We start from the raw sequence: 27,169 nt of genomic DNA on the forward strand, positions 1-27,169 counted from the left end.
ATTTAGTAAGCTTAATAATATAGAATATTATAAGTAAATAGAAATAGACTAGCTTATAGTCTATTTCTATAGTAAAGCTCCTTATAAGTAAGTTACTACTCCTATTAATACTAAGGGTATTAAATTAGGCTAGTAAAGAGTAGTCTAGAGGCTAGAGAGATAAAGAATTAGTATTTACATTATTTATAGTAGTATAATTAATACTAAGAAAAATAAAGAATCTAATTAGGTAATTAAAGCTATTTATAGAGCTAAATAATAATATTTATACTTAATACTTCCTTTTTATAAAAGTAAAAAAAGACTTTAGTAAGTAGGCTTATAAGTTAGTAATTACTTAGTATAAGCTAGAGCTCCTATAAGCTTAAATTACTAATAATGCAGTAAGGAAAAGAAGAATAGTCTAAATTAACTTAAATACTAAGTTTGCTAATATTAAGGATATTTAGAAGACTTAAATTAAGGCTAGTGAAAAAGAGGATATTACGGATGAATCTAGTAAGGCTAATTTACTTAGTAAAGCTAAAAGCTGTATTATAGTAGCATCTAGAAGAGTACAATAATTAATTGAAGTCGATAGTTATAATGGAGATAGCTTCATTTTGGGGGTGCCTAAATGTGGGGGGTGCCCATAAGTGGGTGCCCAACGTTAATGAAACCACTGCTGGCCGAGCACACCATCGTTCCGATCGAAACTCCAAAGATTTCTCCGCTGACTCGGCAGTGTAGTCAGACGTGGATATACCACGTACGGCTGCTTACTTAAACGCTTAGACTTCATGATGTTCGTTCATCAGGGTGTTACAGCAGAAAGCAACAAACACAAGGTTCGCCGAGGAGTCAGACTGTTAGTTGGGGCCCATAAAGATCAAGCGCTTGACCTATTACGGCTGACCGTCACAGTTAGCCGCCTAGGCTCGGGCGTCCGGTGTTCCGGGGCCCGGCAGACCTCGCTCGGCACCGGAAAGTTAGCCCCCCGGCAGGGCCGAATTTCGGTCCCATGGGTCGATCTATCAAACGTACGCGCTTATAGGAGACTCGTCTCTCAGGGGAGACAGAAGCGACGTCTGATATAAAAAGCAATCAGCCAAGATGCCGGAGTCGAGATGCGAACAATACATTTACCTTGTCCAGCCAGAGCTGTCCAGTCACTACCACCTCCCATTTCTCGGGACTACCCTCAGTGGAATTTCTCTCTTTTTCTCATAGATTTTTAACCTGTCTCTTTCTTAATTCTTTGCTTTTTGTTCGACAATGGCCACACCGAAAGATCATGCCGGGAATGGCGCAGATGATCCTGCACAGTCATCGAAGGGCGACCAAGAGGAGCCCTCGGCCTTCAAAGGCTTTCTGGTATGGTTGAGACTTTTCGAAAAACCAACTGATTGCATTTTGCTGACCATTCTCGTTCGCAGAGAGTGTTTGATTTTGGTCACGCAGCCGACTACGCCCTCGAATCCATCGCCATAATCGCTGCCATCGCCTCGGGCGTTGCCCTGGCTATGGTAAACATTGTCATCGGCCAGTTCATCTCGCTTCTGAGCGACTCCCACTCAACTTCAGGCTCTCAGCCGGATGGATTCATGGCCGCCGTTAGCAAAACAGCGTATGAAGACCATCGTCGCCGCCGACGAGATTGACAGAATCGCTAACCCAAATCTCTGCGTCGCAGGCTCTACTTCGTGTACATCGGCATCGTGCGATTTGTATGCACGTACATCTACGCCTCGCTCTTCACCTTTGTCGCCCACCGTCTGACCCGTAACATTCGACACGAGTACCTCCGCGCCGCGTTCAGCCAGGAGATTGGTTTCTTCGACAAATCCAGCGGCTCCATCTCCATGCAAGCCACGTCCAACGGAAAGCTGATCCAGTCGGGCATTGGCGAAAAGCTCGGCAATCTCGTCCAGGCCAGCGCTACTTTTGTCGCAGCCTTCATCATCGCCTTCATCACCCAGTGGAAGCTCACGCTGATAATCATCGGCATGGTGCCGGTGCTCCTCATCGTCGTTGGCGGCGCCGCCGGACTGGACGCGCAAATCGAGACGGACATTCTCAAGATCCACGCCCAGGCAGCAAGCTTCGCCGAAACGACTCTTGCAGGTGTTCGTACCGTTCACGCCTTTGATCTCCGCAAGAGGGTCGTCAGCCAGTACGATTCGTTCCTCCAGAACTCGTTCCGCCTGGGCATGAAGAAAAACAAAATCTACGGGGTTCTGTTCGGTGGGGAATACTTCATCGTTCACGCCGCCATGGGCTTGGCCTTTTGGCAGGGTATTGCCATGGTGAATCGTGGGGAAATTCCTGACCTCGGTGGTGTTTTCACGTCAGTTCACTCTCTGGTCTCAAGCAGTTTATTCCACCCTAACTTCGGCATAGTGTGCTCTTCTCTGTTGTCATCGCCGCCAGTACAGTCATGACCATCGCCCCGCAGATGGTCACCTTCGGCCGCTCAGCGACTGCTGCGGCCGAGCTCTTCACGCTGATTGACAGGAAATCCGAGATTGATCCTTTTGATCAATCGGGAGAACGACCAGGTAGGCTCGTTGGCGAAGTTCAGCTTCAAAACGTTTCTTTCAGCTATCCCACGAGACCAGATGTCACCGTGCTCGATAACTTCAGTCTACGTGTTCCTGCAGGGAAGGTCACGGCCTTGGTGGTATGTCAAGACCTCCTCCCCCACGTTGTTATTCTGACATTGCTCTTCTGGATACATCCCTAACTTTGGATTGCACAGGGTCCCAGTGGATCGGGGAAAAGCACCATTATTGGACTTTTCGAGCGATGGTACAACCCGACGGCCGGTACAGTAAGATTGGACGGCAAAGATATCAAGGACTTGAATCTCAAATGGCTTCGAACCAACGTTCGTCTTGTGCAACAGGTAGGAAGCCTCACCCAGCGTATCACCCCTACTGCTGTCACGTCGCTCACAGTCGAATCTGCATCTAGGAGCCTGTTCTCTTCAACGGCACCGTACTCGAGAACATATCTAATGGCCTCGTCGGGACACCCTGGGAGACAGCCACGCCAGAGGAGCAACGACGACGTGTCGAGGACGCTGCTAAGCTCGCCTTCGCACACGACTTCATCACCAGTCTCCCGCAAGGGTACGACACCAGGATCGGAGAAAGAGGCGGTCTTCTTTCAGGCGGGCAGAAGCAGCGCATCGCTATTGCCCGCAGTCTTATATCTGAGCCGCAGGTGCTTCTCCTCGACGAAGCGACTAGTGCCCTCGATCCTCACGCCGAAGGTGTGGTTCAGGAAGCCCTCAATAGAGCCTCCCAGAACCGGACAACCATTGTCATCGCCCACAAATTGGCAACCATCCGGAACGCTGACCACATTGTGGTCATGTCTTCAGGCCGTATCGCTGAACAAGGTCGCCATGACGATTTAGTCGCAATGAACGGAATCTACCACAATCTTGTCAAGGCACAAGACCTGTCCCCAGCCGAGACCCAGCAGACCACCCAGCGCCTCTCAGAGAAGGAATCTACCCTGGACGACATCCCAGGGGTGGATCATCCACTTGTCAAGAACAAAACGACTGAGGAGAGGCATCTGGCGTCGCTCAAAGACAGGGAAGACTTCACACTGTTCAAGCAGAGAGGCCTGATCAGCACCGTCGTGAAGCTGATGGGCTGCACGCCCGAACTGAAGTTCTGGTATCTGCTGGCACTCATCTCCTGCATCATCGGAGGTACGTTGCTATATTTGACAGAGATCCCAGCCTAATCAAACTAACCATCTTCCAGCTGCCCTGTTTCCCGCACAGGCCCTGCTCCTCGGCAACATCCTCGACGTCTTCTCATCCCCCGACATGGTGTCTCGAGGCAATTTCATCTCACTCATGTTCTTAGTCATCGCCTTTGGGTGTCTGATCGGATATTTCCTTCTGGGATGGTCTAGCAACATGATCGCACAGGTAGGTAACCGGCCCTTTTTCATTTCCAGGAGATTGCTGACGACAATAAGACCCTGGGTAGAAAGATGCGCAGAGAACTCTTGGACTCTGTCCTCCGTCAAGACCTGCGGTTTTTCGATCGCCCCGAGAACACCATCGGCACGCTGACAAGCCGTCTCGACTCTTACCCCCAGGCGGTGTTCGAGTTCATGGGATTCAACGTTGCTCTTCTTATTCTAGCCCTCATCAACTTGTCAGCTTGCAGCATCCTCGCCATCTCGGTTGCCTGGCGCCTTGGCTTGGTCGGCGTTTTCGCTGGGCTCCCTCCCATGCTGCTGGCTGGATGGGTACGCATTCGGCTCGAGGTGAAGATGGAGAACGCCATGGACAAGTCATTCTTGCAGAGCACGTCCGTAGCGTCAGAGACAGTGATGGCGGTACGCACCGTCTCCTCTTTGGCGCTTGAGCAGAAGATGCTAGACAAGTACACGCACGAGCTGGACATGGCTATTCAAAACGCGGCACCATCGCTGTTTCACATGATGATTTGGTTCTCGATGACCCAGGCAATCGAATACTTCGTCCTCGCCCTTGGCTTCTGGTAAGGAAATTCTATGTCTGTTTAGAAGGCTTCCCCTAACCCGGTGTGCAGGTGGGGATCCAAGCTCATCAACGACGGTTACATCAACTTCTATCAGTTCATCGTCTCCTTCATGGGTGTTTACTTTTCGGGTCAGGCGACGAGCCAGATGTTTGTCTTCGCAGGCAGTAAGTCTCTCTAGCATCCCGACAATCCGGCAAGTTACACTAACCTCATCGCTCTTGAAAGATTTCACAAAGGGCCATAAAGCCGCCAATTACTATTTCTGGATGTCTGCCCTCGAGCCCACGATTCAGGATACCCCCGAGAACAGTGGCAAGGGACCAAAACACGGCTGCAAGTCTTTCGATCTGGAAAATGTCCAGTTTGCCTACCCTCTGGCGCCGCACAACCGGGTTCTCAAGGGGATTTCACTCACCGTTAGCCACATTCTCGTCCTCAATATGCGATGCACCGCTGACCACGCTCAAATTCTAGATTCAGCCTGGCGAGTTTGTCGCATTTGTAGGGCCATCGGGCTGCGGTAAGAGCACGATGGTTTCACTGCTGCAACGTTTCTACGACCCCGTCAGCGGCACCATCAACGTAGATTCATCACCTTTGAACTCGATCAGCCCTTCTCTCTATCGTAAGAACATATCTCTAGTGCAGCAGGAACCGACGCTGTTCCCGGGCACCATCCGGGACAATATCTCGCAGGGCGTCGACACAACCACGACTGGCCCGCTGCCCGACTTTCAGCTAGAAGAAGCCTGTCGTTCCGCCAATGTCTGGGACTTCATAGCCTCGCTCCCAGAGGGCCTTGATACGCCTTGCGGAACGGGCGGCAGCCAGCTCTCGGGCGGCCAGCGACAGAGAATTGCGATTGCACGCGCCCTCATCAGAAAGCCGGCCGTGATCCTGTTGGACGAGGCGACAAGCGCACTGGATACCGAGTCTGAGCGCATCGTTCAGGGCGCGTTGAAGAAGGCGGCAACGACTGGCAATAGGATCACTATTGCCGTTGCCCACCGACTGTCTACCATTCGGGACGCAAGCCGTATTTTCGTCTTCAACGGTGGAATCATCGCCGAGAGCGGGACTCATGGAGAGCTCATTGAGCGGGGTGGGATGTATGCGAAGATGTGCGAGGCTCAAAGGTTAGGTCAAGATATGTAGGGTGTTATTATGTCTTGGTCTTGAATCTCTTGGTCCACATTTTATATAATTTCCTGCTCATACTGGAATTGGCATACGCACTTTCTCAACCGAAAGTCGATATCGTTGATGCCGCTCATAACCACTTCGACAGATCCATATGCACTCATAATAAAAAGGCGGCGCCTGATATTGTCGCTTCAAGTTCTCCATGATGTATCGAGAGCGTGGCAACACATTACGTCAACTGTTGTTTTCCACAGAATCGGAATTATTTAATTATGTCTACTACAGATATTCGCTTTCTTATCATTAAACTGCCTTGCTCCAAACTCTACCCTCGAGGTCGTCGCCCAAGTCGATTTGTAATGAATTGTCGATGAAATAACCGCTTCCTAACTAAGCCAGACCTCTATCCAAGAGGGGACGGGAAAGAGATAGCGCCGGCGGGTGGTGGTGAAAAATACGCTCGCTCGTTGCTAATTTCCCCAATGCTACCAGGCAAGAGTCTTACTGGAAGAAGCTCTTGACCCAGTCGACAGCGCGCTTGTACGTGCCGTAGGTGGTGTACGCGGCAGGAGCCGTGACCGGAACGCCTTCGTAGTCGCCGTAGTTGGTGTACGCGGCAGGAGTCGAGGTAGGATCCGCGGCCGGAACATCCTCGTAGTCGCCGTAGGTTGCGTACTCCTTGTAGGTGTAGTCGCCGTAGTTGGCGTATTCAGGCGCGGCCTCGGGGGCGGCCTCGGGGGCGGCAACGGGAGCAGCGAGAGCGGCCGAGGCGGCGGTGATGACGAGAACGGCGGAGACCTTCATTGTTGCGGTTGATTGTGATGGTATGTGTGAAGGATATGTGGCTTGGAGGGAAGTGATTTGACGACAGGTGATTGCAGGTTATTGTGTTTGATGTATGATGAATGAGGATGAGGATGAAGATATCAGTTGGGGGGAAAGGGCGGACTTGAGGTCTACTTATGGAAAAGTTGGTATGGAGGAAGTAATGAAGATGAAGGAATTTCGCTTTGGAGGGGCAGACATCCGTTACCTCACCCGGAGACCCTTGAATCCGGATAATGAGAAGGCATTCCGCATACGGAATTGCTCTGATGGCCTAGCGATCGTTGAGATGGCGTTTGTTCTGGGCGATGAAAGGCCTCCCAATCCAGGGTCGAGCGGTAGCAAGGGAGCTTTTGAGTTGCGAGCTCGCTAGTGAGGTATAGTCTCATGGTCGCAGCCGCAAGCAGGCGTGATTTGCAACCGGAGGCTTGGATGATGACGGGATTGGAGTTTGGGGGGGGGGGGGGGGGGGGAGGGGACACCAGATGGCATCACGGGCCCTTCCGCAAGCAGAGGCGTCTTGGGGCTTGAGCTGGTTGATGGGATAGGCTCACGATGTCTTGGAGTCTCGGGGTGACAGTACTTGGCGCGCTAAAAGGGAACTCGTATGGCTTTGGGACTTGATTCGGCCGGCAAGTAGATCGTCCTCGTATCCTTGCATGCTTGGTGGTGTAGATAATATCAAAATGTGGGAGTGGCTACGAGCAAGGGAAGCCAGAGATGTTGCAGCGTGCTGCTTGCTCGGTCAGTCTCTTCAGTGGCTCCCACCACCAACTCTCTCAAGTTGGAGGTTCGGGCATGAGCAAGGGGCTTCTCTTCCCAGTTTGACATGCAACAGGTGTCTCGCTGCCCAGCCATGGGCTGGCTACTGACCAGCGATGACTGACACACCACGTTGTACATGTTACCGCGACTATGGTTTTTGGGCTGGACCCGTAGTGTCTTGGAAATGTGTTTGACAATGAAATATGCCGTTAAATTCGAGCATTTCGTTGTGAGCCCAGCTTGTGATCGCTTGGAGCATTAGCTGAATATGGAATGTCTCGAGGTGACTCTCGCGAGCCAACCCTGGTTCAGCCCTACTTGCATGATGTTGGCTTAAGGACGTGGTGGTTGAATACACATCAATTTCAGTATCTATGAGTCTGCCAAACTGGTGGATGCCATTGGACTCTGGGGTGGGTTGGATGCAGGTCAACGAACTCTCCAGAGCCTGCATAACGCCCATCCCAAGTGCGAACATCCCGCAGCCTCCGGACTAGCGTTGCAGCAGCCAAGGCGTCGTGTCCCGACGATGCAATTCATTTTCCAGGTCTTTGGTCATAGCTTCTTCTGATAGGATCGAAGGCTGAGCACACGCCGAGGGAGAAGACGTTGTACGTGAAGTGGCTTCGGTGACCCCCCGGCAAGGGCCCGAAACTGCAGGGCATGCCACATCTGCTGCGGTGGCGTAGAGGCTGAAAGGTTCAGGCACCCAATGGCATTCTTCATTGCTGAGGAGGAATCGAAATAGAGTGGAACGAGGTAATATTTGCATAATATCTGATACGTGGGGAAACGATGCTGCGATGAAATGCCGCTGACCCAGAGCTTCATTTGCGTCATACCAATGGGATGACACAATTTCACGATGTGGAAAGTCAATCAATATACCGATAATGACCACCGTGCCCCCTCTCCCTTGCTTATTCTTCCTTCTTTTCCCAAATACGAGGCAAAGGAAAGTCACCTGTCGAGATGGCAACATCGGGAGAACCTGTCAGCGTCTTACAGATACGAGATCTTGCTACCCCAGACCAATCCATCTACTACACTACCACCCACCATCCAGCATCGCATCATCCGTCAGGTCTCGGGGAAACGCTGGGGAACCTTTGCGATTGGTGCCCGCAGGCGTCAACTCTGCAGATCTGACAAGCTATACAACAACCACGGCGCCAGCAATGACGATCCCGTCTACTTTCTACCACGAATTCTTTGGGCGAAGACGGACGTATGTGTGTGTGTGTGTGTGCGTGTTTGTGTGCCGAGTGTTCCAGTCTCGGCCCCTTCTCGTCGAAGCTCCGAAGCCTTACATCTTCAATTACACATCAGCCGCATGCGCCGGTGTGCGATCGCCCGCGGCCAGACTGTGGGCAGCAACATTCCTGTCGCAAATGTCGTGTTCGTTCCGATTCCAGTCCCCCCTCCCCTCCCCCGGACGCAACTGAGAGGTGTGCAGCTTGAGGGTCTGGTGCATTCCAGCTGTTTGCGGAACTGCGCGTGGCAACCCTACCGGTAGCGAACCACGATACGAACGCCCCGTCGCTAGGCATGTGTAATTTTGTCCCTGAACAGTACAAAGCACATCTTGGCCAAGTGACATTCCTCACGTCAGACCACGGTCGTTGGGTATGGCGTTGTCCTCCCCCCACCCCCCTCCTCCGGCCGAGGTCACCTTGGACTATCCGCCGTTCTGCGAGACCTTCCCCATCTCCCCCCCTAATTAGTTTCCTGGAAGTGTCTGTGTTGAAGATTTTATGAGTGTACTGATTCTCCCATTTACACTAGTTGAGCGATTCAACACCAATTCTCTCACATCATGATGCACCCAAAGGAGGAGTCTTACTCGAAACCGCTCGCCGAGAGGGCCGACGAGTCCGAGGAGGACCTCGAGTCTCTCCCGTCAGCCCCCGACGCGAGGGAGCACAGCGTACATCGCAGACGGGTCTGGGGATATGCCGCCGCCGCCGCCGTCTTCATCGTCTCCAACATCATCTCGGCGCGTGTCGGCGCGCACCTTGCCTCAAGCGCGACGAACCTCGACCGCACCTGTGCGGCCCATACCACTCAGTGGTCGCCCGTGCTCCAAAATGTCGACGTCAAGTATGACTGGAAGCACTTCAACGGCTCCTTCATGCAGGAGGAAGTCTTCCGGAAAGAAGCATCGCCCGAGGTTGATGCCGCGTGGGAGTCGATGGGCGTTGACTGTAAGCAGGGAGTCGAGAACATCACGACGTAGTCGCACATGGAGACTGACAGTGTTACAGACCGCGCCGGAGTCATCTCCATCGAAGACGGCCTGAAGAGTGGGCTCGACATGTCCTTTGTGAGGAGGTCGGAGAAATACGGCGCTGGCTTCTTCGTCAACGTCGAGGGCATGCACCACCTGCATTGCCTAGTAAGTCTATTCCCAGATCTTGAATCTGTTCGCAAGATGCCAACGACTTTTCATAGAATCTTTTGCGGAAATCTCTCTACTACAACTACGACTACTACAAGAAGATGGGCACCCACGCGTTTGCCAACGAAGAAAACATTGTCCGCCTCCACGTCTGTGAGTGACGCCCTGGGAGCAGGAAACTATAGGATGCTTGGTACTGACATCAGAAAGCGCATTGTCTGGATACGATCCGCCAGGTGCTGGTCTGCAACGTCGACACAGGGGTCTTGGGCCAGGTCTGGGCCAACGATCCTCCCTCGCCCTTCCCCGACTTCAACACAAAACATATGTGCAAGAACTACGAGGCTATCCAGCAATGGGCCGAGAAGCTCCAGGCAAGTAATCTCTGGCGATGCTGGTGTGCTGGCAGGATATGCTTTTGTGCTGACGTGTGCTCTTAGGCTCCTCCGGTCGATGGCCTCCCTGGCGACTACACAGCACCTCCAAGGCCCGGCGATGTTATCCCCCATACGCCGTAGTCGCAATGTGATGAGGGACATAATCTTTAAAAGGATTGATTTTAAGGCCCCCAACTAGTAGGAAGCATAGTTAGAAAATAGTAAAATCAACGCCGCGGCCTGACGCAGTACTAAGTCAAGTCGGGTCTCTGACTTCTGTGCCGGCGCAGCCATTGAACTCAGCCAAGTAGGGCAGATGGTACTGTGCTTCAGGGACTTCAAAAGCTCATGGAAACCGCATCCCAGCAATTGCGAATCAGACGGCCGGATCAGTAGCTGAACTTTTGCCCGACAAGCTTCTCGCTCAGCGTCCACAGCTTGTCGGCCTCGATCTTGTTGGTCGCCCAGGGGTAAACCTCCTCCTTGTACTGGTCCGCTACGCGGCAGTCGTTGAAGAATTGGCCGTTGAACTCTGCCAGCTCTGTCAGTAAGCTTTAGCTTCCGGGGCATATCTGCAATCCCGTATTAAAATTGCCGAAGACTTACCCTCGAGGTCCGGGCTGAAAGCGGTATAGACATGTGTCGCAACGCCTTGGTCCTCCGTCTTGGGGTCGAAGTCGGTCCACATGAACTTAGTCCCCATGTTGATGTCTTGGGCGCCTTCACCCCCCGGTGGTTCAGTCAGCCACGGAACGAACTCCCGACCAGCGGCAAAGGGAAGGGAGTCGGTCAAATCCACTTACGACATGCTTCGAAGTTTTCCAGGTGGTTCGACAAGTTCGTAAAGATGACGCCTGGGTGGAGGCTGAGGCTCAACAAGCCCTTGCCGCCTAGCTTCTCCGCCAGCGAAATGGCCATGAGGCAGTTAGCCGTCTTGGACTGCCCGTAGGCGTGCCACTCGTTGTAATGCTTGCCGTCCTGAGGCCCTAGTGGGTCAGCGGCAAAGAAAGAAGTAGAAGAAGAAGAAGAAGAAGAAGAAAGAAAAAAAGAGAGAAAAGGGATAAAAGACTCACGTTGAAGTTGTAGTCGGTCCACCGGATGTGTCCCAGCCGATGCCCGTCACTGCTGACCGTCACGACCCTCGGCGCCTCGGCGGCCAGCACCTTTCCCATCACGAGGTTCGTAAACAGGAACGGGCCCAGGTGGTTCGTCCCGAACTGGCTCTCGAACCCGTCCTCCGTCTTCCCCCACGGCGTCGCCATGATCCCCGCGTTGTTCACCAAGACGTCAATCTTGGGAACGCCCGCCCACCCGTTCACCGTCTCTGCAGCCCTGCGCACGCTCCGGAAGGACCCCAGGTCGAGCTCGAGCGTCTTGACGTCGACTTCGGGGTGCGCCGCCGCGATGGTGTCGGCCGTCTGCTGGGTCTTTGTCGTGTTGCGGCCGGCGAGGATGAGGAGGGCCGGCGCGGCGGCGGCGGTCTTCTCGGCAAAGGTGGCGCCGAGGCCGCCCGGGGAGACGCCGGTGACGAGGATGGTCTTGCCCCTGATGTGTTCGGCGTACTCGGCGACCAGCTCGGTGCCTGTTGTTTTGGGACCTAGTTGGGGGGCCATGACTGGTTACGGCAAGGGGTAACCGGTGGAAGTGTTGTGGTTCGTGGTCTATCAAGCGTTGCAGCGTTCGATGAGGTTCGATGACGGGTGCGATGTGCTGTTTTCGACCTACCAATCTGGTTGACTTCTGAGGAAGGCCTAGGCGTCTGGCTGTCTTTTATACCGGACCAACTGGAAGAGAAGTCATTGGGATGGTTTCCCAGCAGAACGCAAGTAATCACTTCCAGATCTGCTTCGCACAGCTGAACTCTCCATGACCAACGTCAACCAGCGAATTGCACCATCCCGACGTCACCACCCGCAGTAGCGATTTCGATTCAAGGCCCTCCAACCGTAGAACGAGGAATTGCGCAAAGGTAGGTAGATGTGTGACACCGTAAGCACGAAAAAGGCCAAGCAATGCAGGCTCAGTAGCTTACTCCCTTCCTTTCCCCTGCTCGCCAGGCACATATCCCTTCGGTGTTAGGCGATTCTTCCATGTCGGATTCGACTAATTGTCCACTTTCGTCCTATGAAGCACTCTAACGCCGATACTGTCTGGTCGATTTTCGGACATGGAGAATGAACGATTCGTAACGAGGACAAAACGGCTTTCACCGCGTACCCTGTGCTATGGCGGCCGGGAGGCATCCGTCCCGGAGTTTGGAGATAGTGAGTTCCCAAAACCCGGGGGACAGGTGTGTGTTCTTATGTAGACGACGAAAAAGCGAAGGGCCCCTCCCTCGACCCTCCATTTTCTGCCGGAGTACAAGGCCGATGCCACAGAGCATATCTCTCCGCACACCCCGGCGATGAACGTCCTTGGCTTTGTCCGGCACAGCTGCCGTGATGCAACGGAGGGGGGAGGGTCCGGTCATCTCCGCGTGCCGGGACCCACGGACCCCGAAGGCCAGTGCACGCCTGCCGGCAAGCCCAGGGAAAAGGGAGATGGATCCCCGCGGGCAGCGTTCAGTCGTGCTGCAGCCGCAACCGTCTGTACGGCAGGCAGGCATTCGACCATTCCGAAGGGCCCAGGCATTTTTGGGACTGGTTTACTCTGCTTCTTGTTCGATAGCCAACGTCTGCGTCCATGTGGCACTAGCCCAAAGCCAAAGGGGGGAGGGACACTTATCCCCTTCCCTTACTCCCATCCCCCACTTTCGTTTCCTCACTCCAGGCCGCGATAATATGTCTCCCGTGTGCTTCCTCTCTTTGGCATTGGTGTCCCACTGTTCCAGCTAAAGGATAAAGCTAAAAATAAGCCGCCAGCACCACATAACTACCGCTGCCACTGAATCGCAGCCGGCTCTTCCGCACGAAGCAGGCTAGACTGCTCCTGTCAGGTCGCTTCTGCGCAATCTCACGGCCTTGGCAAGGGTGCAAGGGGCACAAGTAGGATGAGCGGCCTAGTGTGGTGGCTTCCATGTCAGCTCGGGACGGGCGGATCGTCAGTCAATCCGATCGGGGGCGGGTAGATATAAGTATTAGTGTGCCAGAGCGCGCGCGGGTCTGCCCTCTCGAGAACAGACTTTCCCTCCCCTCCCCCCTCTCTTCTTGCCCATGCCCCCCCAAGGCCGCACAATGTTGGTGTTTCGCCCTCCTTCTTGTGGTTGCATTAGACTTGTACGACCGTTCACATACACAACGCTGTCAGACGGCGACTTCACCTCAAACTACGAAACCCCCCCTCCCTCCCTGACCCCTTGTCACCAAACAAAACCTCGCACTGACTGACCGACAGCACGCGGTATATAGGTATGCGATTTCTTTGTGCAAGATGCTAACTGTCAGCTCTAAAGTTATGCAAACCGAACGAGACCAACGTCTATCCCGTCATTTATACGCCCCGAACGCCACTACGCCACATGTAACGCCGCATCCAAAACAGCACTGCGAGCATAACACTCGTGCCCTACTCATCTCGTATGCAACGAGCCTCGATCCAATGTGCCAACTCCACGCTCTTGACGTCGATTGTTCGCCAAAACACGTCGCTGGCCCAGACGACTGGGACCAGGAGTGCCACTACTCCAACAACCCATGCCACCACTCGTCCCAACACGCCAGCCTCGTTGCTGCCGCCTACCAAAGACCAGGCGACTGGCATCCAACGATGGGAGAAGACATCCAGCACCGGCCCGTGTACAAGGTACAAGGCATAGCTGATGTCGGCAAGATACTGCGCCAACGGTGTTACAAAGATGTTCTGCAACATCTTGATTTGCTGTAACGCGGCGACAATCTGCATGGCGCCAAGGGCGTACCAGGGGAACGAGACCAGGTCGCCGCCCATGGTGAAGAAGGGTTCCATGGTGTTGTGCCACAGTGGCGACATACCCGGGGTGACGTCGGCCTTTTGGTTTGGCCAGCCAGCGACAAAGAGGGCAAAGATTAGGTTGCCGACGAGGAATGCCTTGAAGAGGCGTGTGGCCATGGAGGTCGACGTCGAGTCCGGGGCGACGGAGGCCTCCATGTCAGACGCCTCCTTGTCCTGGATGGCAAACGTGAGGCGTTCGCGGCGCGCTTCCTGGATGAGGCCGACCTCTGCGAGTCCCATACCGCCCAGGAACTCAAAGGCAGCCCAGTGGCCGCATTTGAGGCAGTAAACCATAATGGCCAAGACAGACGCGAGACGTAAGTATGTCTTCATGCGGCTCAGACCGGTTAGGACGATGAAAAGCAGCAGCGAATTGGAAAATTCAATGGGGATGGTCCAGAGATGGACGTCGTAGGGGAGGATCTGGGTGATGTCCCACTGCCAGCTGAAGGTAATCCTCCATACAGCATTCTTCCAATCCACCAACTGTTCCCACAGTGTGGGCAGGGGTGAGCCGGTCCATCCAAGGCGGATCATGACCATGATGATGAAGGTCGAGGCGGTGGTGGGGAGGAACAAGCGGAAGCCGCGTCGGAAGACCGAGCTCGAAAGGGTGCGGTGCAGACCATCGTAGTCCCGCTTCCTTGCCTGCTTCAACGACTTGAGAGACAGGACGAAGCCCGAGATGACGAAGAAGATGTGGACCATGGGGCGGCCGCTGTAGATAACGCGGACAAAGGGGAGCTGAAGCGGCGAGGAGGCGACATTGTCGTTCTCATCGGGGATACCGTATGCCCGAGCGGTAAACCAGGCGGCATGCTTTTCTGTGAAGTGGCAGAAGAAGACAATCAATGATGCGACACCGCGCAGGCCGTCGAGCCAGGAGGTCGGGTATATGCGACGATGCTTGAAGTCGTTGGGCCGCAGCCGGCGCTGCACGAACGAGGGCAACAGGAAGAAGAGGAGAGCCAGCAGCCTCGCGAAGATGGACTTGGACTTGGACTGCGATCCAGAACCGGATCCGCCTGGGGACGGAGGCTCGGAATGGGAGTTGGCATCGGCGAGTGGGGAGTAGGGGAATGAGGCTGGCGGGGAAAAACGGGCGATGGCTCCACGAATGGAGCGAACGGCGATAGAGATCATGGCAACGGCAGCGACGACGAAGACGACGGCATGCGCTTGGAGGGGTTGATGCGAGTGTATCAGGTGTCGAGGAGGAATGATGGACGGTCGCTGTTGTCTTGGCTATTTCAGTTCGACCGACTTTCTTTCGGGGGGGAGGAGGAGGAAGACGAATTCGGCTTGGTCGAGGTGGTCTGGTCGATTCTGGTCGATGGGGGTTCGCGCGTGGTACGGATGGCGTGGCTTGTAACAAAGTTCGGAAACCACCCGGAGAGACACACGTCGGAGGCGGCGGTGTACAGCCGTGGAATGTGCCGAGAGGCGGCGACGGACGACTGGCGACGTGAGGATCGCAGCAGGAAAAGGAAGAAAAAAACTTCAGGAGGGAGGAATTCAGGTGAGACGGAGGTGACGAAGGTGACAGAAGGGTATGTCGAATGAGAAGTGGCTCATTCGGTTGGAGGTTGGAGTGGGCGGGTTTACGGATACCAAGCCAAGCAATGCTGGCGTTAGGTACCTGGGCGAAGATGCTCGTTCCAGAGAAGAGGGAAAGCAGGGGGCCTGCCGGGTGGGATCGAGGGGCGGTAGGAAAAGGCGAGTGAGATTCTTCGGAATGTGTGACTGCGAACTGTTGGTGTTGGTGTGCCGCTCCGTCTCCCTCGGGCGAGAGCGCGCGGCGCAGGACGGAAGTGGGAAGTGGGAAGTGTGGTTTGGTTGGTGCTAGGTCGGGAAGAGGGAACGCCCAAGGTGAAGCGAATATGAGCATGTCCATGTCTAACTACTATGATGTTCCCCCGCGGGAAGCGACCTGCAACTTGCTCCAAATTTTCACTGTTTAAAAGGCGGCCAGCGAGCGATGTGGTATGGCGTAGCGCATTTCGAGTTCGTGTTTGATGCGAATACGCTGCGGCGGCTTGCTTGCTTGACTGGCGGTGATGGTGATGGCGATGTCCGGCTCGAAACAAGTCGTTTTGCGCGCATCGGACGAGACAAATCAGCGAAGGGTGACGGAGCAGACCGGCTATGTTCATGCCAATCAATGCCAGTGCCAATGCCAATCCTCATGCGACTCATCAGCACAAAAAGGGAAGGGGCGACATGGATGGATGGATGGGTGAATGGATGGATAGATGGCGCAAGCAAGCAAGCAAGCAAGCAAGCAAGCACCTTCCTTCCCCTGCTTGCTCCCCTATCCGCCCCTTGCTTCTTGGTTGCAAGTGGCCTGCCCCGCGTCCATCTGCGGCGCGTGCCTGCGTGCCCCTTATCTATCTAAGGTAAGGCATGTATCTGTATCAGTCCTACCTACCTAGGTAGTTGCCGCCTTCCCATGGCGATTGCATCTTTGCCCAAGCGCTTTCCTTCCATTCCTTTCCCTTTTCTTTCCTCCTGCCTTCCTTCTTTCCGTCTTTCCTCCTGCCTTCCCTCGTTCTTCCTCCTCCTCAATGGACTCTCCTCAAACACCTATGAAAGGAAGACAGAACTCTCGCCGGTGCCTTCCCCAGATGCCACCCATCCATCTCATCCTCATTTCCCACATCGGAATACAGTTCCAGGCCCGGTGCTACGGCCGCTAATTCCCTCAACGCGCCCCCATTGGGCGGACGGCGTGGCGGGCTCCGCCCCTCCGGCTGCAAAGGTCCTCCTTCCTTAGCAAGCTTTGGTCCGGCCATTCATTCCTCAGGGACCCTGACTCTGGGTGGGTCTACACCAAGACGGTCCTCGGCGGGCAGGTGCCTGGGCGTCTCCCGCCAAGAGGCCATGTCCAATGCTTTGGTTACACAAACATGATTCAATTGTCACCATTGACATGTCTGCGATAGCCTCAGTCTTTTTTCTCTCGAATAGGTCTGTGTTGTCACTTGTGTGCGTGTGTATGTGAATCGACACATTCATTACCTCGTCGTCACCGACGTCTGATAGGCCCATCGCCTCTCGTCTCATTCCTGTGGCTCCGGCGTCGATCCCTTCCAATGCCTCTGTCGCACCCTAGCGGCCAACCCTGGGACTCTGACATGAGACACCAAAGTCGTACTCAAAATTTCGAGAATGGACTTCATTCTTTGGCCTAGGTAAGGTCTTCCAATCAACACCACTGTCTGGAAATTTAAACCAGCAATTCTGGAGTGAAATCCGGCTTGTTTTCGGACTTGCTTGGGAGAGGCGTTTTCGCACCTGACGGGATATTCATCGCTCATGCTAGGCAGTATGAATGTCGCGAGACCCGTCTGTACGCCGTTTTCCCTACTACTTGTTCAACAACGCCTAGAACAGAACAGAACCTCAACTTGCTCCGTGTGTCCCTGCTTAGGTACTCATTTCAAACGACCAACCAACCTGCCACCAACGCCAGAAGCCACCCGCATATTCCTCCCCAATTGTGGCGTCCGAGCTGTCACCTTCAAGGCCGGGGAGCGGTCCGGCCCCAAGCTAGCCCGCGTTGCTCACTTGCGGCTCTTCTCTCCCCCTGCCCAGTCGTCTCACCTGGCTGATTGCCATCTGGCCTGGTTGGTTGGTTGCCTGCCTGCCTGGGTTGATATCACAGAGGATAAACATCTCGCAGGCTGGCAGCATAGGCGTGCTACCACCAGGATGGATGCTCACCGTCGGTTGGTAGACCGTCTCTAGCACACACTACTGACGGCATTCCCGCGCTTACGCAGTCAGCTGACTGCCGCGTCGATGAGGTACCCATGAGGAGACACACCCAAAGCTCTGCACCACCACGCGAGGCCAAGGCAAACCTCACGAGCCACCTCATCGGTCAGCTATCCCCCGTGCCTGTGGAGATGCGCGGTGCGCCATCTCAGCCCTACGCCCCTGGCAACTCTCATTTGTGGGCGGCCCAGGACGAAATGCGATAGATACCCCAGATCATGTCAGCGAATGGCCTCGCACCGCACGCACAGCAACTGTAAACCTGAGAAACAGCACTGCGCCGTCACCTGTCACCTACTCGACGAACGAACGACACTCGTCAGAAAACACCGAGCCGCCATCACAGGAACGTTCTGGCAAACCTTCAAAGTGAAAAGCGCCCTCGGCCAATCTCTCAATGGTGTTACCCCGGAATTCCACTCTTCAATGACCACCAGCCGCTCCAAAACCTCATGTCTCACTTAATCCCCCACAATCCAAAGGGGCGACACCGTTTCCCTTCTCGCGGACAGGTCTCGGGGGGCGGCGTTCGTTCATTTATCAAAATTGCTCAAGCTGGGCAACTGACCTGTACGTGCAAGATGAGGCAACCTGCGTGGCCAGCGTAGCGCAGCAGGCAAACGGATTGTCCCGTCGCCTTGCTAGGCTGGCATCCCGACTGCCCCGCCCCAGTGGACAGCCGTCTGAACGAGCACTCACTGTGCATGAGCTGGCCCCACGAAAGACAAGGGAAGAAGACACACTGCGCTATTTGCTGACTGCTTCTCGTTGGTCGGGCTGCGTATGCGGTGCTGGCCTCCATTTGCCAAGCGGCTGACATTTGTGTCATTACGGACATGTCCGTCTTCAACTTCATGGGAAGCCCGGGGCTGTCGATGCGTGTTGGTGCAGGGTCGCTGCAACAAAAGACACCGAGGAGACGCAGTGTTACAGGGCGTCCGGCCGGTGAACCAGGTTTGGGAACGAACCGGCCGGTGCTGTCTCCGGTGCACGGCAACCAATCGTATGTAGTTTTGCAGTTACGCCAGCCAACGCCGCCCCCCTCGACCGAACGCGCTTTTTCGGCAACGGCCCAGTAGTGTTGTCATGCTAAACCGAACAGTCTGAACTAAACCACAAGCCCAACCGCTCGGGGTGGCGGTGCCATGTAGAATCCCCGCCGAATCGTGACAGGGGAGCGCAGAAACGATATCCGTACTACGCACGCCCTAGAAGGAACCGGGAATGGCGTATACAGCATGCCCTGCCCGGGAACAAGACAGGCTCCAGTACATAGTAGGCAGCTCTCGCGGAACACGCCCGAGAACCCGAGAAAAATGAAGACAAGACGATCTTCAAGACTAATGATACCAGGCTACGATAACATCACCCTAGCCGGCCTGGACACAATCACATGTTGCTGCTGCTGCTGCTGCTGCTACTCCTGCTGCCCCCGGTCTCAGCAAAAAAAGATCGACTTCCACAGCGTTCGAATGCGTCCTCATCTCCCCCGCCGGCTGCAGCACATTCACCGAAACTCCGGGCTGAGACAGAGTCATCGCTGAATCAGGGCTATCGCGCGCGTTCTTGGTCTCATTGGGAACCTTGCTGCTAGCTTCCCCAAGTTGCATAGACATCTGGTGTAATAATGTCTTGCACACTTACACAGTGCCGGGCCGCCTTCGTCCTCGTCTCCTTGGTGCCGGGGGAGGGGGAAGTTCTACAAACCGAGTCTCCTACAAACCTGTCTCTCTCTCTCTCTCTCTCTCTCTCTCTCTCTCTCTCTCTCTCTCTCTCTCTCTCTCTCGTCTTCCTCACTGCTTGCTTTTTCCCTTTCTTGACCCCAGAAGCAGCAGGCAGGCACGCAGGGTGCATTCAGCTGCGCCCTGGCGGCCCCCACGATGCAGAATATCGGTCTGCCGTATCGTCCATTATTGGTTCGGCGACGCACGATGGCAAGGGGGCGGTCGGCCCCCTAGCTTCGCACCCCGCCCAATGGCGTCGCGTGTTTTGTCAACACTCTCCCGTTTCTTCACCCTTGATGCTCCTCGACCCTCTCCTCATCTGGCCAAGCTGCCCTGGCGACTGTTGTACCTCGGGAACGAAGCCCTACAGGACACCACGACAAGGCTAGTAGCGGGAAGCCTAGAGTGGCCCCACTGACAGGACCGAACACATTTGCTTCATCGTCCAGCGCTATTGGCATCTGCTTCGCCCATGATCCATGCCGCTGTTGTGGAGCTTTAAGAGCTGACCTCAGCGCCAACGGCTTCCAGCCTGGTCATCAACACCGAGTAGTCATGGTAGCAGGTAGTAGTAACACAGTGTCTGTCTGTCTGTCTTGCTGCTCGTTAGCCTTCTGTGCGCCTCGTCATCATGGAGGGCATATGTCCATTTCTGTACTCGGTTCTGCCCGTCTCTGTCTGTAAGGCCTGCCGGGGCTTAATTCGCATAGGTATATGAAGGAGACAAATTGCCCGTCTGTTGAGCCCCAGTCCTCGACCTTTCCTCCCTTCCCTTTCTCTCTCTGTCCTCTCTCTTCTTACCATATTCCCCTTCCCTCTTACAGCTACAAGTCAACTGGAACGCTCGCCAGAATGTCTCAAGCTCAGGAGCAGTTCCCCAAGCACCAGCCGGCCCTGACCGAGAAGTTGGCGGCAGTCCGTGACGTCCTTCACAAGTCCATCTCCCCAATCCCTCCTCACCCCGAACCATCTCCCAGCGCCACCGCTCAGGAGGCAGAACCAACCACACTTCTCCAAGATGTCAAGAAGCTCGGCTTCGAGGACGTTGACACGCTAGTCGACTTCCTCGGCTCCGCCGTCAGAGGTCAAATCGACGACAATGACATGCTCTTGGAGCGCCTCATTGAACTCTTCTCCAAGCTGCCACCCGGCACGGTGAAGGGCAAGAAGCTGGAGTACGGCCTAATCAACCAGCTGTGGAATGGCGTCGAACACCCGCCGATGACAACGCTGGCCGAGGAGCACAAGTACCGCGCCGCCGACGGCTCCAACAACAACATTCACAGCCCAAAGATGGGCGCCGCAGGCACAGCATACGCGCGGTCAGCACCGCCCATCGCGTACCAGAATCCCAACCAGCCAGAGCCCAGCCTCGTCTTCGACATGCTCTTCGCCCGAGGGGATGACTTCAAGCCTCACCCCAACAAGATCTCGAGTGTTTTGTTCTACTTGGCCACCATCATTACCCATGACATCTTCCAGACTGTAAGGAGCATGCCCTAACCTATCTTTCGGCAGTCTCAGCTGCTGACTAAACTTGATTTCTAGGACGGTCTCAGCGGTGTCAACAAGACGTCCTCTTACTTGGACCTTGCGCCCCTCTATGGTCGCAACCAGGAAGAGCAAGATGCTGTGAGAACAAAGCTGGATGGCAGACTGAAGCCCGACTCCTTCTCCTCCAAGAGAGTGCTCGGCTTTCCTCCCGGAGTTGGCGTCATGTTGATCATGTTCAACCGCTTTCACAACTACATCGTGACTCAGCTCGCCAGGTAAGGCAGAACCGCAGATATACCCCCCGCCCCCCCTTTCCAGACCGCAAGAAGCATGGCTAATCGCATGCAGCATCAATGAGAACAACCGCTTCGATAGACCGACGGGCCCCGTCCCAGACCCGTCCGATGACGCGCCAGAGGTGCCTGAAAAGCCCGAGAGCGACGTTGACCAGGACTCAGCAGAGTACAAGGCGTATCTGACCAAGAAGGCCGCCTCCGACTCTTGGAACGCCTGGGCCAAGTACGACAACGATCTCTTCCAGACGGCCCGTCTCATCACCTGTGGCCTCTATGTCAGCATCGTCCTCCGTGATTATGTACGCACCATTCTGAACATGAACCGCACGGCCTCCAGCTGGGCCTTGGACCCCCGTACCAACGAGGGCAAGAGCATCCTCAGGGGCGAGACTCCCGAAGGCACCGGCAACCAGGTGTCGGTGGAGTTCAACCTCATCTACAGGTGGCACTGCACCATCTCGCCCAAGGACGACAAATGGACTCAGGAGATGTTTGCCAAAGAGCTGAAGCACCCGAGCGATCCTGACAAGAAGGTCGAGGACTTCACTCTGAAGGAGTTTGGTCACGCCATCAGAGACTGGGAGCAGCGCATTGATGAAGACCCGGTCAAGCGTGGCTTCGCCGATCTCAAGCGTGGCAAGGACGGTTCTTTCCGCGAGGAAGACCTGGCCAAGATTTTCAAGGAGTCTGTTGAGGATGTGGCCGGCTCCTACGGCGCCAACCGCATCCCCGAGATCATGAAGCCCATCGAGCTGCTGGGCATCATGAACGCGCGAAAATGGAACGTTTCTAGTCTTAACGAATTTCGGGAATTCTTTGGGCTCACGAGGCACCCGACATTCGAGGACATCAACCCCGACCCCGAGGTCGTCAAGAAGCTCCGATACCTGTACGGCACCCCCGACCAGGTCGAGCTGTACCCGGGGCTGGTCGCTGAGAAGGCCAAGCCGCCGATGGCTCCGGGCAGCGGACTGTGTGGAAACTTCACCATGACGCGAGCAATTCTGAGTGATGCCGTTGCCTTGGTCCGTGGCGACCGTTTCTACACGATCGACTACACACCTAAGAACCTGACCAACTGGGGGTGAGTTACCCTTCACTCACTCACACACACACACTCACTCCGAACATTGCGTGAGACAGCTGCTGACAAAATAAAAAGATTTAACCAGGCCAGTTACGATCACAATGTTGACCAGAGCCACGTGCTGTACAAGCTGGTGTACCGCGCGTTCCCAAACTCGTTCAAGCAGAACAGCATCTACGCGCATTTCCCGATGACGGTGCCGTCGGAGAACAAAAAGATCCTCGAGAGCATCGACAGGGCGTACCTGTACTCGTGGGACGAGCCCAAGACGAAGACGAGCACGATTCCCGTCTTCTCGCACAAGGCCGTCAGCGAGATCCTCTACAACCAGACGGACTTCAAGGTCACCTGGGGCGAGGCGATCCGGCACCTGGTGGCGCAGCCCGGCAAGGAGTACGGAAAGAACTTCTGCCTGGCCGGGGACGGCAAGGCCAACATGCTGAACCGCACGCAGATCCGCAAGGCGCTGATCTCGGGTCCGTGGGAGCAGGAGGTGTGGAGGTGGTACACGCACATGACGCCCAAGCTGTTGGAGCAGAACAGCTTCCCGATACGCAAGGGCGTCAACGAGGTGGACATTGTACGCGACGTCATCAACCTGACCAACACGCGCTTCAACGCGGCGCTCTTCTGCTTGCCCATCAAGAACGAGGACTCGCCGTGGGGCGTGTACACGGACCAGGAGCTGTACATGGTGGTGGCCACGCTCTTCCAGTCCGTCTTCCTCGACGCCGACGTGGCCAACAGCTTCAAGCTGCGCACGATTGCGCGCGAGCTCGGCCAAGGGCTCGGCAAGCTCATGACGGTCGTTGTGCAGGCCGTCGCCAAGGCCGGCTTCATCACGGACATTGTGGCCAAGATCCGCGAGGGCGAGGCGTCGCTGCCGACGTTCGGCAACCACCTCATCGAGCGGCTCATCGCCGACGGCAAGGACATTGACGAGGTCATCTGGGGCACCATCATGCCCGTCGTCACGGCCAACGTCACGAACCAGTCGCAGGTCATGGCGCTGTGCATCGACTACTACCTCGGCGAGGGCAAGCAGTACCTGGGCGAGCTGTACGACCTGGCCCACCAGAACACGGCCGAGGCGGACGAGAAGTTGATGAAGTAGTAAGTTTTGTCCTTCCTCATATATACCACGCACGCACGCATGCACGCACGCACGCCGTTGAGTCTACTGTCACTAACACGCGGTTCTCCAGCATGCTCGAGGGATGCAGACTCCGCGGCACTGTCGCCGTCTACCGCGAAGCCGCCACCAACCAGGTGATCACCGACTACGCCCCCTGTCTGCTGGACCCCAACGACCCCTCTTCGCGGACGCCCGTCGTCAACGACGACATCGAGGGCACCAAGTACGAGGTCAAGATCCCCAAGGGCCAGCGCGTCCTCTGCAACCTCATGACGGCCGGGCGTGACCCGACCATCTTCGAGGCGCCGGGCGAGGTGCGCCTCGACCGGCCGCTCGAGTCGTACGTCCACTTCGGCCTCGGCCCGCACTGGTGCGCCGGCAAGGAGATCAGCCGCGTGGCGCAGACGAGCCTGTTCAAGCAGATCGTCGGCCTCAAGAACCTCAGGCGGGCCGAGGGCGGCCGCGGCAAGCTCAAGAACATGCCGGCGGGCGTGTGGAACGGCCAGGTCGGCCTGCCCGTCGGCGGCGCACGGAACGGCGCCGCTGGCAAGAGGAGCGAGCCGTGGCTGGGTCTCCGGGCGTTCATGACGGCGGACCAGAGCTCGTTCTGGCCGGTGCCGACGACGATGAAGGTCGAGTGGGACGCCTGAGACGAGCGGCGGCGGGTGGTGTGACGAGTTGAGGCGTGTATGAAAACTCGGTGTGTGATTATGATGGGGGGGTATGAATGTATGAGAAGAATCGTTCGGCGTGCTTTTGAACTAAAATTTGAATTTATTGAATCACAAGGCTGTTCTGTGCAGCCACTGATTCTACAATCACAGTCACTCTTACTCTTGTCTAACCCTTGCTCTCCTATAACTCTGACGTCCATATTCCACGTATCGCACAAACTTGGGTCAGCGGGCTTTTTGCTGTGTTGGACCAGAAGAAACAGAGAACTGTTGAACGAAAAAAAAATTACTGAATGAGTACCAGTGACTCAGAGTATACTGAATGCTGGCTGGCTGCTGTTTATCTTCTAACCATTGACTCTAGACCTGTCGATGGAGAGGAGTGGGCGAGCGAGCCAGTCGCTATCGGATACCGCAAACGAGAAAAAAGACAAAAGCGGCAAAAAAAATTCAAAAGTGATGATCTTCCCCTCCAGAATCGAACTAGAGACCTTTCGATGACAATGTAACCATTACAGTCGAACGTGATAAACCAACTACACCAGGGGAAGTGTCGGAGCTGAGCTCCGCCCTGATTGATGGCAGCGGGGCGCAATTAGCAGTAGAAGTACCCCCAACACAGGGGGGTGGGTGTGGAGACACCTCAATTTCAGCGGCTCACTCATCTGCCCACCACTGACGGATGGTTGCTTCGTGTCTCCAGTTTCCTTTCCATGTCACGCCCCGACCTTTATTGATTATTCCTTGCGTCTTTTGTTATCACGCAAAGACGCGTACTCACTCCGTCATACCGTCAAAACGGGCACTCGAGACCGCATCAACGCCCTGTTCGCTCCGCCATGGACGTGCCGGCCGCCGCCAACGCCTTGGGCACTCTCGGTGCAGTACGCGGCCCGCCCGACCTCCGTTCCGCATGAAGCCAGACTCTCACATCATCACAGGTCTGCTGGTCGATCCAGGTCCGTCCCTCTCCCAGGCCAATAAGTCCAGCTCAATGCTCGGGTCGCTAACCGACGTCGTCGTCGCCCCCTCAGCTGATCCCCCAAGTCGTCATCAACTACCGCCGCCACAATGCGACCGGGCTGCAGGCCTCGATGATGATGCTCTGGGCCTGGGCCGGCGTGCCGCTGGGCGTCTACAACATCGTCGAGGACTTCAACATCGCCTTGCAGATCCAGCCTCAGATCCTGACGTTCCTGAGCCTCGTGACTTGGATTCAATGCTACTACTACCAGAGGGTGCGTAGTCTTTGCCAACCCACCCCCCCCTACTCCCCTCCTCTTCCCCCTCCCATGCGTGTTGAGACGTGCGGCTGCAAACAGAAAGAAGGCTGACCTCCGTTAGAACTGGTCTGTCCTCCGCTCCCTCTCTGTCGTGGCGCCCATCGCCGCCGTCATGGCCGGCATCCAGGTCGCCCTCGTCATCGGCCTGCGCGTGGTCAAGGCCCGCGGCGTCGAGTGGCCCATGACCCTCATGGCCGTGCTCTCCGCTGCGCTGCTGGCCGCCGGCGTGCTGCGGCACTACTGGGACATCTACGTCCACCGCACCGTGCGCGGCATCTCCTTCATCTTCGTCGCCATCGACGCCGCCGGCGACGTCTTCTCCCTCGCGTCCATCCTGTTCCAACCCCGGGTCGACGTCTTGGGCATCGTCATCTACGCCACCGAGTTCGTGCTCTGGTGCGGCGTCTTCGCGTGCGGCGGGTACTACAATCTCTTGCCGTGGATCAGGAGGAAGTTGCTTGCCAGGGATGACGGGGCTGCCGGCATGGGCGGAAGGTCTATAGACGAGGACCCGCAGAGCCCGGGCGCCGGTGATGTTGCACAAAACGGTCTTGCTCTGCATGACTTGCCCTCATCGACATCGGTCTTCCGGACGGCGTCTCGGGACGACTCGGGACTCCGGCCAAGGACCGTCGCTTCGCAGCAGAGTCAACCGAAGTGAGACACAGTAAAAACAGCATCTTGGACAGTTTTCACCTAATACTGACGATCGCGAAAATCTATCGCGAAAATCTGCAGCAAAAGAAAAGACGGCATCGTCATGATTTCGCGGTAAACCAAGTGTCTTTTGCATTGTCTACCTGGGCCCAATATGATACACCCTATCTGCATTCTTCCATCATGCCGACAAAAGAAAAAGAAGAAAAAGAGGAAAAAGAGGAAAAAAGGGGTAGAGGAAGATAAAAAAAAAGGCCATCCAGGATAATGTGAAAAAAGGGGGTTTGAAATCTCCCCGAACCCATCCATCCCATCTCATCTCATCCATCCATCCACCACCCGCGTTCTGGTCTCGACTCTGCTCCCGAACCCCGAAAACTCCGCAATCCCGAGCCTTCACACGTATATATATATGACAGCGGTTACAGCAACATGACGGCGAAGGCCGCGGCGGCGATGGAGCCGACACTGGCGTAGATGGCGCCGGACCCAGCAGTGGCAGGGGACGAGGGCTTCGTGCCGCCGCCGGATTTCGTGCCGTTGCCGCCGCCGCCGCTGCCGTTGGCGTTGGTGCAGTTGCCCTCGGCGAATGTCTGCTGGGTCGAGGTCAGGGTCGAGGCGAAGCTGCCGGCGAGCTGGCTGGCGACGGACTGGACGCTCTGGGGCACCTTGGAGACGACGGCGTCGATGAGCTTCTTGGCGCCGTCGCCGACGCTGCCGATCTGGGACGAGATGACGCCGCACAGGTTGGCCTTTTCGAACTCGGGCTTCTTCTTCTCGAGGTTCTTGGTGAGAGCGTTGCCGTCGCTCTGGAGGCTCGAGACGAACTGTTGCAGCTGGAGCGCCTCGTTGAGCGTGATCTCGCTTGTGCCCTGCACCTGCTGCGTGCCCTGGTTGAGGACGTTGGTGAAGCCGCCGGCGGCCGTGGCGAGCGAGTTGAGGTCGCCGTTGAACCCCTCGACCGCCTTGTTGAGCTCCTTGAGCTGGTTGCCGACCTGCTGGATGACGCCCTGGATCGTGGCCAGGTCGCGCTCGACGACCACCCTGGTGGGGGGCTCGGCGAAGACGCCCATGGCCAAGGTGAGGAGGGTGAACTCGGTGGTGAACTTCATCT

At 55.7% G+C, this 27,169-nt stretch overlaps 9 protein-coding genes across 9 annotated transcripts; 5 read left to right on the forward strand and 4 right to left on the reverse strand.

Annotated features, from left to right (window-relative positions):
- Nucleotides 1-1,254: 1,254 nt before the first annotated feature.
- CH63R_03590 (Multidrug/pheromone exporter) lies at nt 1,255-5,666 on the forward strand (the record flags this gene model as incomplete). Its single annotated transcript, XM_018298565.1, has 11 exons — nt 1,255-1,353; nt 1,416-1,606; nt 1,673-2,326; nt 2,380-2,659; nt 2,738-2,884; nt 2,953-3,703; nt 3,759-3,928; nt 3,979-4,508; nt 4,560-4,675; nt 4,737-4,927; nt 4,986-5,666. The coding sequence occupies 11 exons, from the start codon at nt 1,255-1,257 to the stop codon at nt 5,664-5,666; spliced, it is 3,810 nt and encodes a 1,269-aa protein (XP_018159811.1).
- A 489-nt stretch (nt 5,667-6,155) lies between these two features.
- Nucleotides 6,156-6,458, reverse strand: CH63R_03591 (uncharacterized protein; the record flags this gene model as incomplete). The annotated part of the gene is made up of 1 exon (XM_018298566.1): nt 6,156-6,458. One exon carries the CDS (start codon nt 6,456-6,458, stop codon nt 6,156-6,158), a length of 303 nt encoding a protein of 100 aa, XP_018159812.1.
- A 1,651-nt stretch (nt 6,459-8,109) lies between these two features.
- On the forward strand, nt 8,110-8,689 carry CH63R_03592 (uncharacterized protein; the record flags this gene model as incomplete). Its single annotated transcript, XM_018298567.1, has 2 exons — nt 8,110-8,472; nt 8,519-8,689. 2 exons carry the CDS (start codon nt 8,110-8,112, stop codon nt 8,687-8,689), a joined length of 534 nt encoding a protein of 177 aa, XP_018159813.1.
- A 371-nt stretch (nt 8,690-9,060) lies between these two features.
- Nucleotides 9,061-10,171, forward strand: CH63R_03593 (Tat pathway signal sequence; the record flags this gene model as incomplete). The annotated part of the gene is made up of 5 exons (XM_018298568.1): nt 9,061-9,448; nt 9,509-9,639; nt 9,696-9,795; nt 9,853-10,020; nt 10,083-10,171. 5 exons carry the CDS (start codon nt 9,061-9,063, stop codon nt 10,169-10,171), a joined length of 876 nt encoding a protein of 291 aa, XP_018159814.1.
- A 237-nt stretch (nt 10,172-10,408) lies between these two features.
- Nucleotides 10,409-11,632, reverse strand: CH63R_03594 (Short-chain dehydrogenase/reductase family Oxidoreductase; the record flags this gene model as incomplete). Its single annotated transcript, XM_018298569.1, has 4 exons — nt 10,409-10,560; nt 10,626-10,739; nt 10,823-10,997; nt 11,093-11,632. The coding sequence occupies 4 exons, from the start codon at nt 11,630-11,632 to the stop codon at nt 10,409-10,411; spliced, it is 981 nt and encodes a 326-aa protein (XP_018159815.1).
- A 1,891-nt stretch (nt 11,633-13,523) lies between these two features.
- On the reverse strand, nt 13,524-15,071 carry CH63R_03595 (Acyltransferase; the record flags this gene model as incomplete). Its single annotated transcript, XM_018298570.1, has 1 exon — nt 13,524-15,071. The coding sequence occupies one exon, from the start codon at nt 15,069-15,071 to the stop codon at nt 13,524-13,526; it is 1,548 nt and encodes a 515-aa protein (XP_018159816.1).
- Nucleotides 15,072-20,143: 5,072 nt separating this feature from the next.
- On the forward strand, nt 20,144-24,091 carry CH63R_03596 (linoleate diol synthase; the record flags this gene model as incomplete). Its single annotated transcript, XM_018298571.1, has 5 exons — nt 20,144-20,914; nt 20,978-21,198; nt 21,272-22,303; nt 22,382-23,419; nt 23,512-24,091. 5 exons carry the CDS (start codon nt 20,144-20,146, stop codon nt 24,089-24,091), a joined length of 3,642 nt encoding a protein of 1,213 aa, XP_018159817.1.
- Nucleotides 24,092-24,954: 863 nt separating this feature from the next.
- CH63R_03597 (Pq loop repeat protein) lies at nt 24,955-26,059 on the forward strand (the record flags this gene model as incomplete). The annotated part of the gene is made up of 3 exons (XM_018298572.1): nt 24,955-24,999; nt 25,150-25,353; nt 25,460-26,059. 3 exons carry the CDS (start codon nt 24,955-24,957, stop codon nt 26,057-26,059), a joined length of 849 nt encoding a protein of 282 aa, XP_018159818.1.
- Nucleotides 26,060-26,477: 418 nt separating this feature from the next.
- On the reverse strand, nt 26,478-27,167 carry CH63R_03598 (cell wall protein; the record flags this gene model as incomplete). The annotated part of the gene is made up of 1 exon (XM_018298573.1): nt 26,478-27,167. One exon carries the CDS (start codon nt 27,165-27,167, stop codon nt 26,478-26,480), a length of 690 nt encoding a protein of 229 aa, XP_018159819.1.
- Nucleotides 27,168-27,169: the final 2 nt, after the last annotated feature.

This window comes from Colletotrichum higginsianum, chromosome 3 (genome assembly GCF_001672515.1).
Source record: "Colletotrichum higginsianum IMI 349063 chromosome 3, whole genome shotgun sequence".
NCBI classification, from domain to species: domain Eukaryota; kingdom Fungi; phylum Ascomycota; class Sordariomycetes; order Glomerellales; family Glomerellaceae; genus Colletotrichum; species Colletotrichum higginsianum.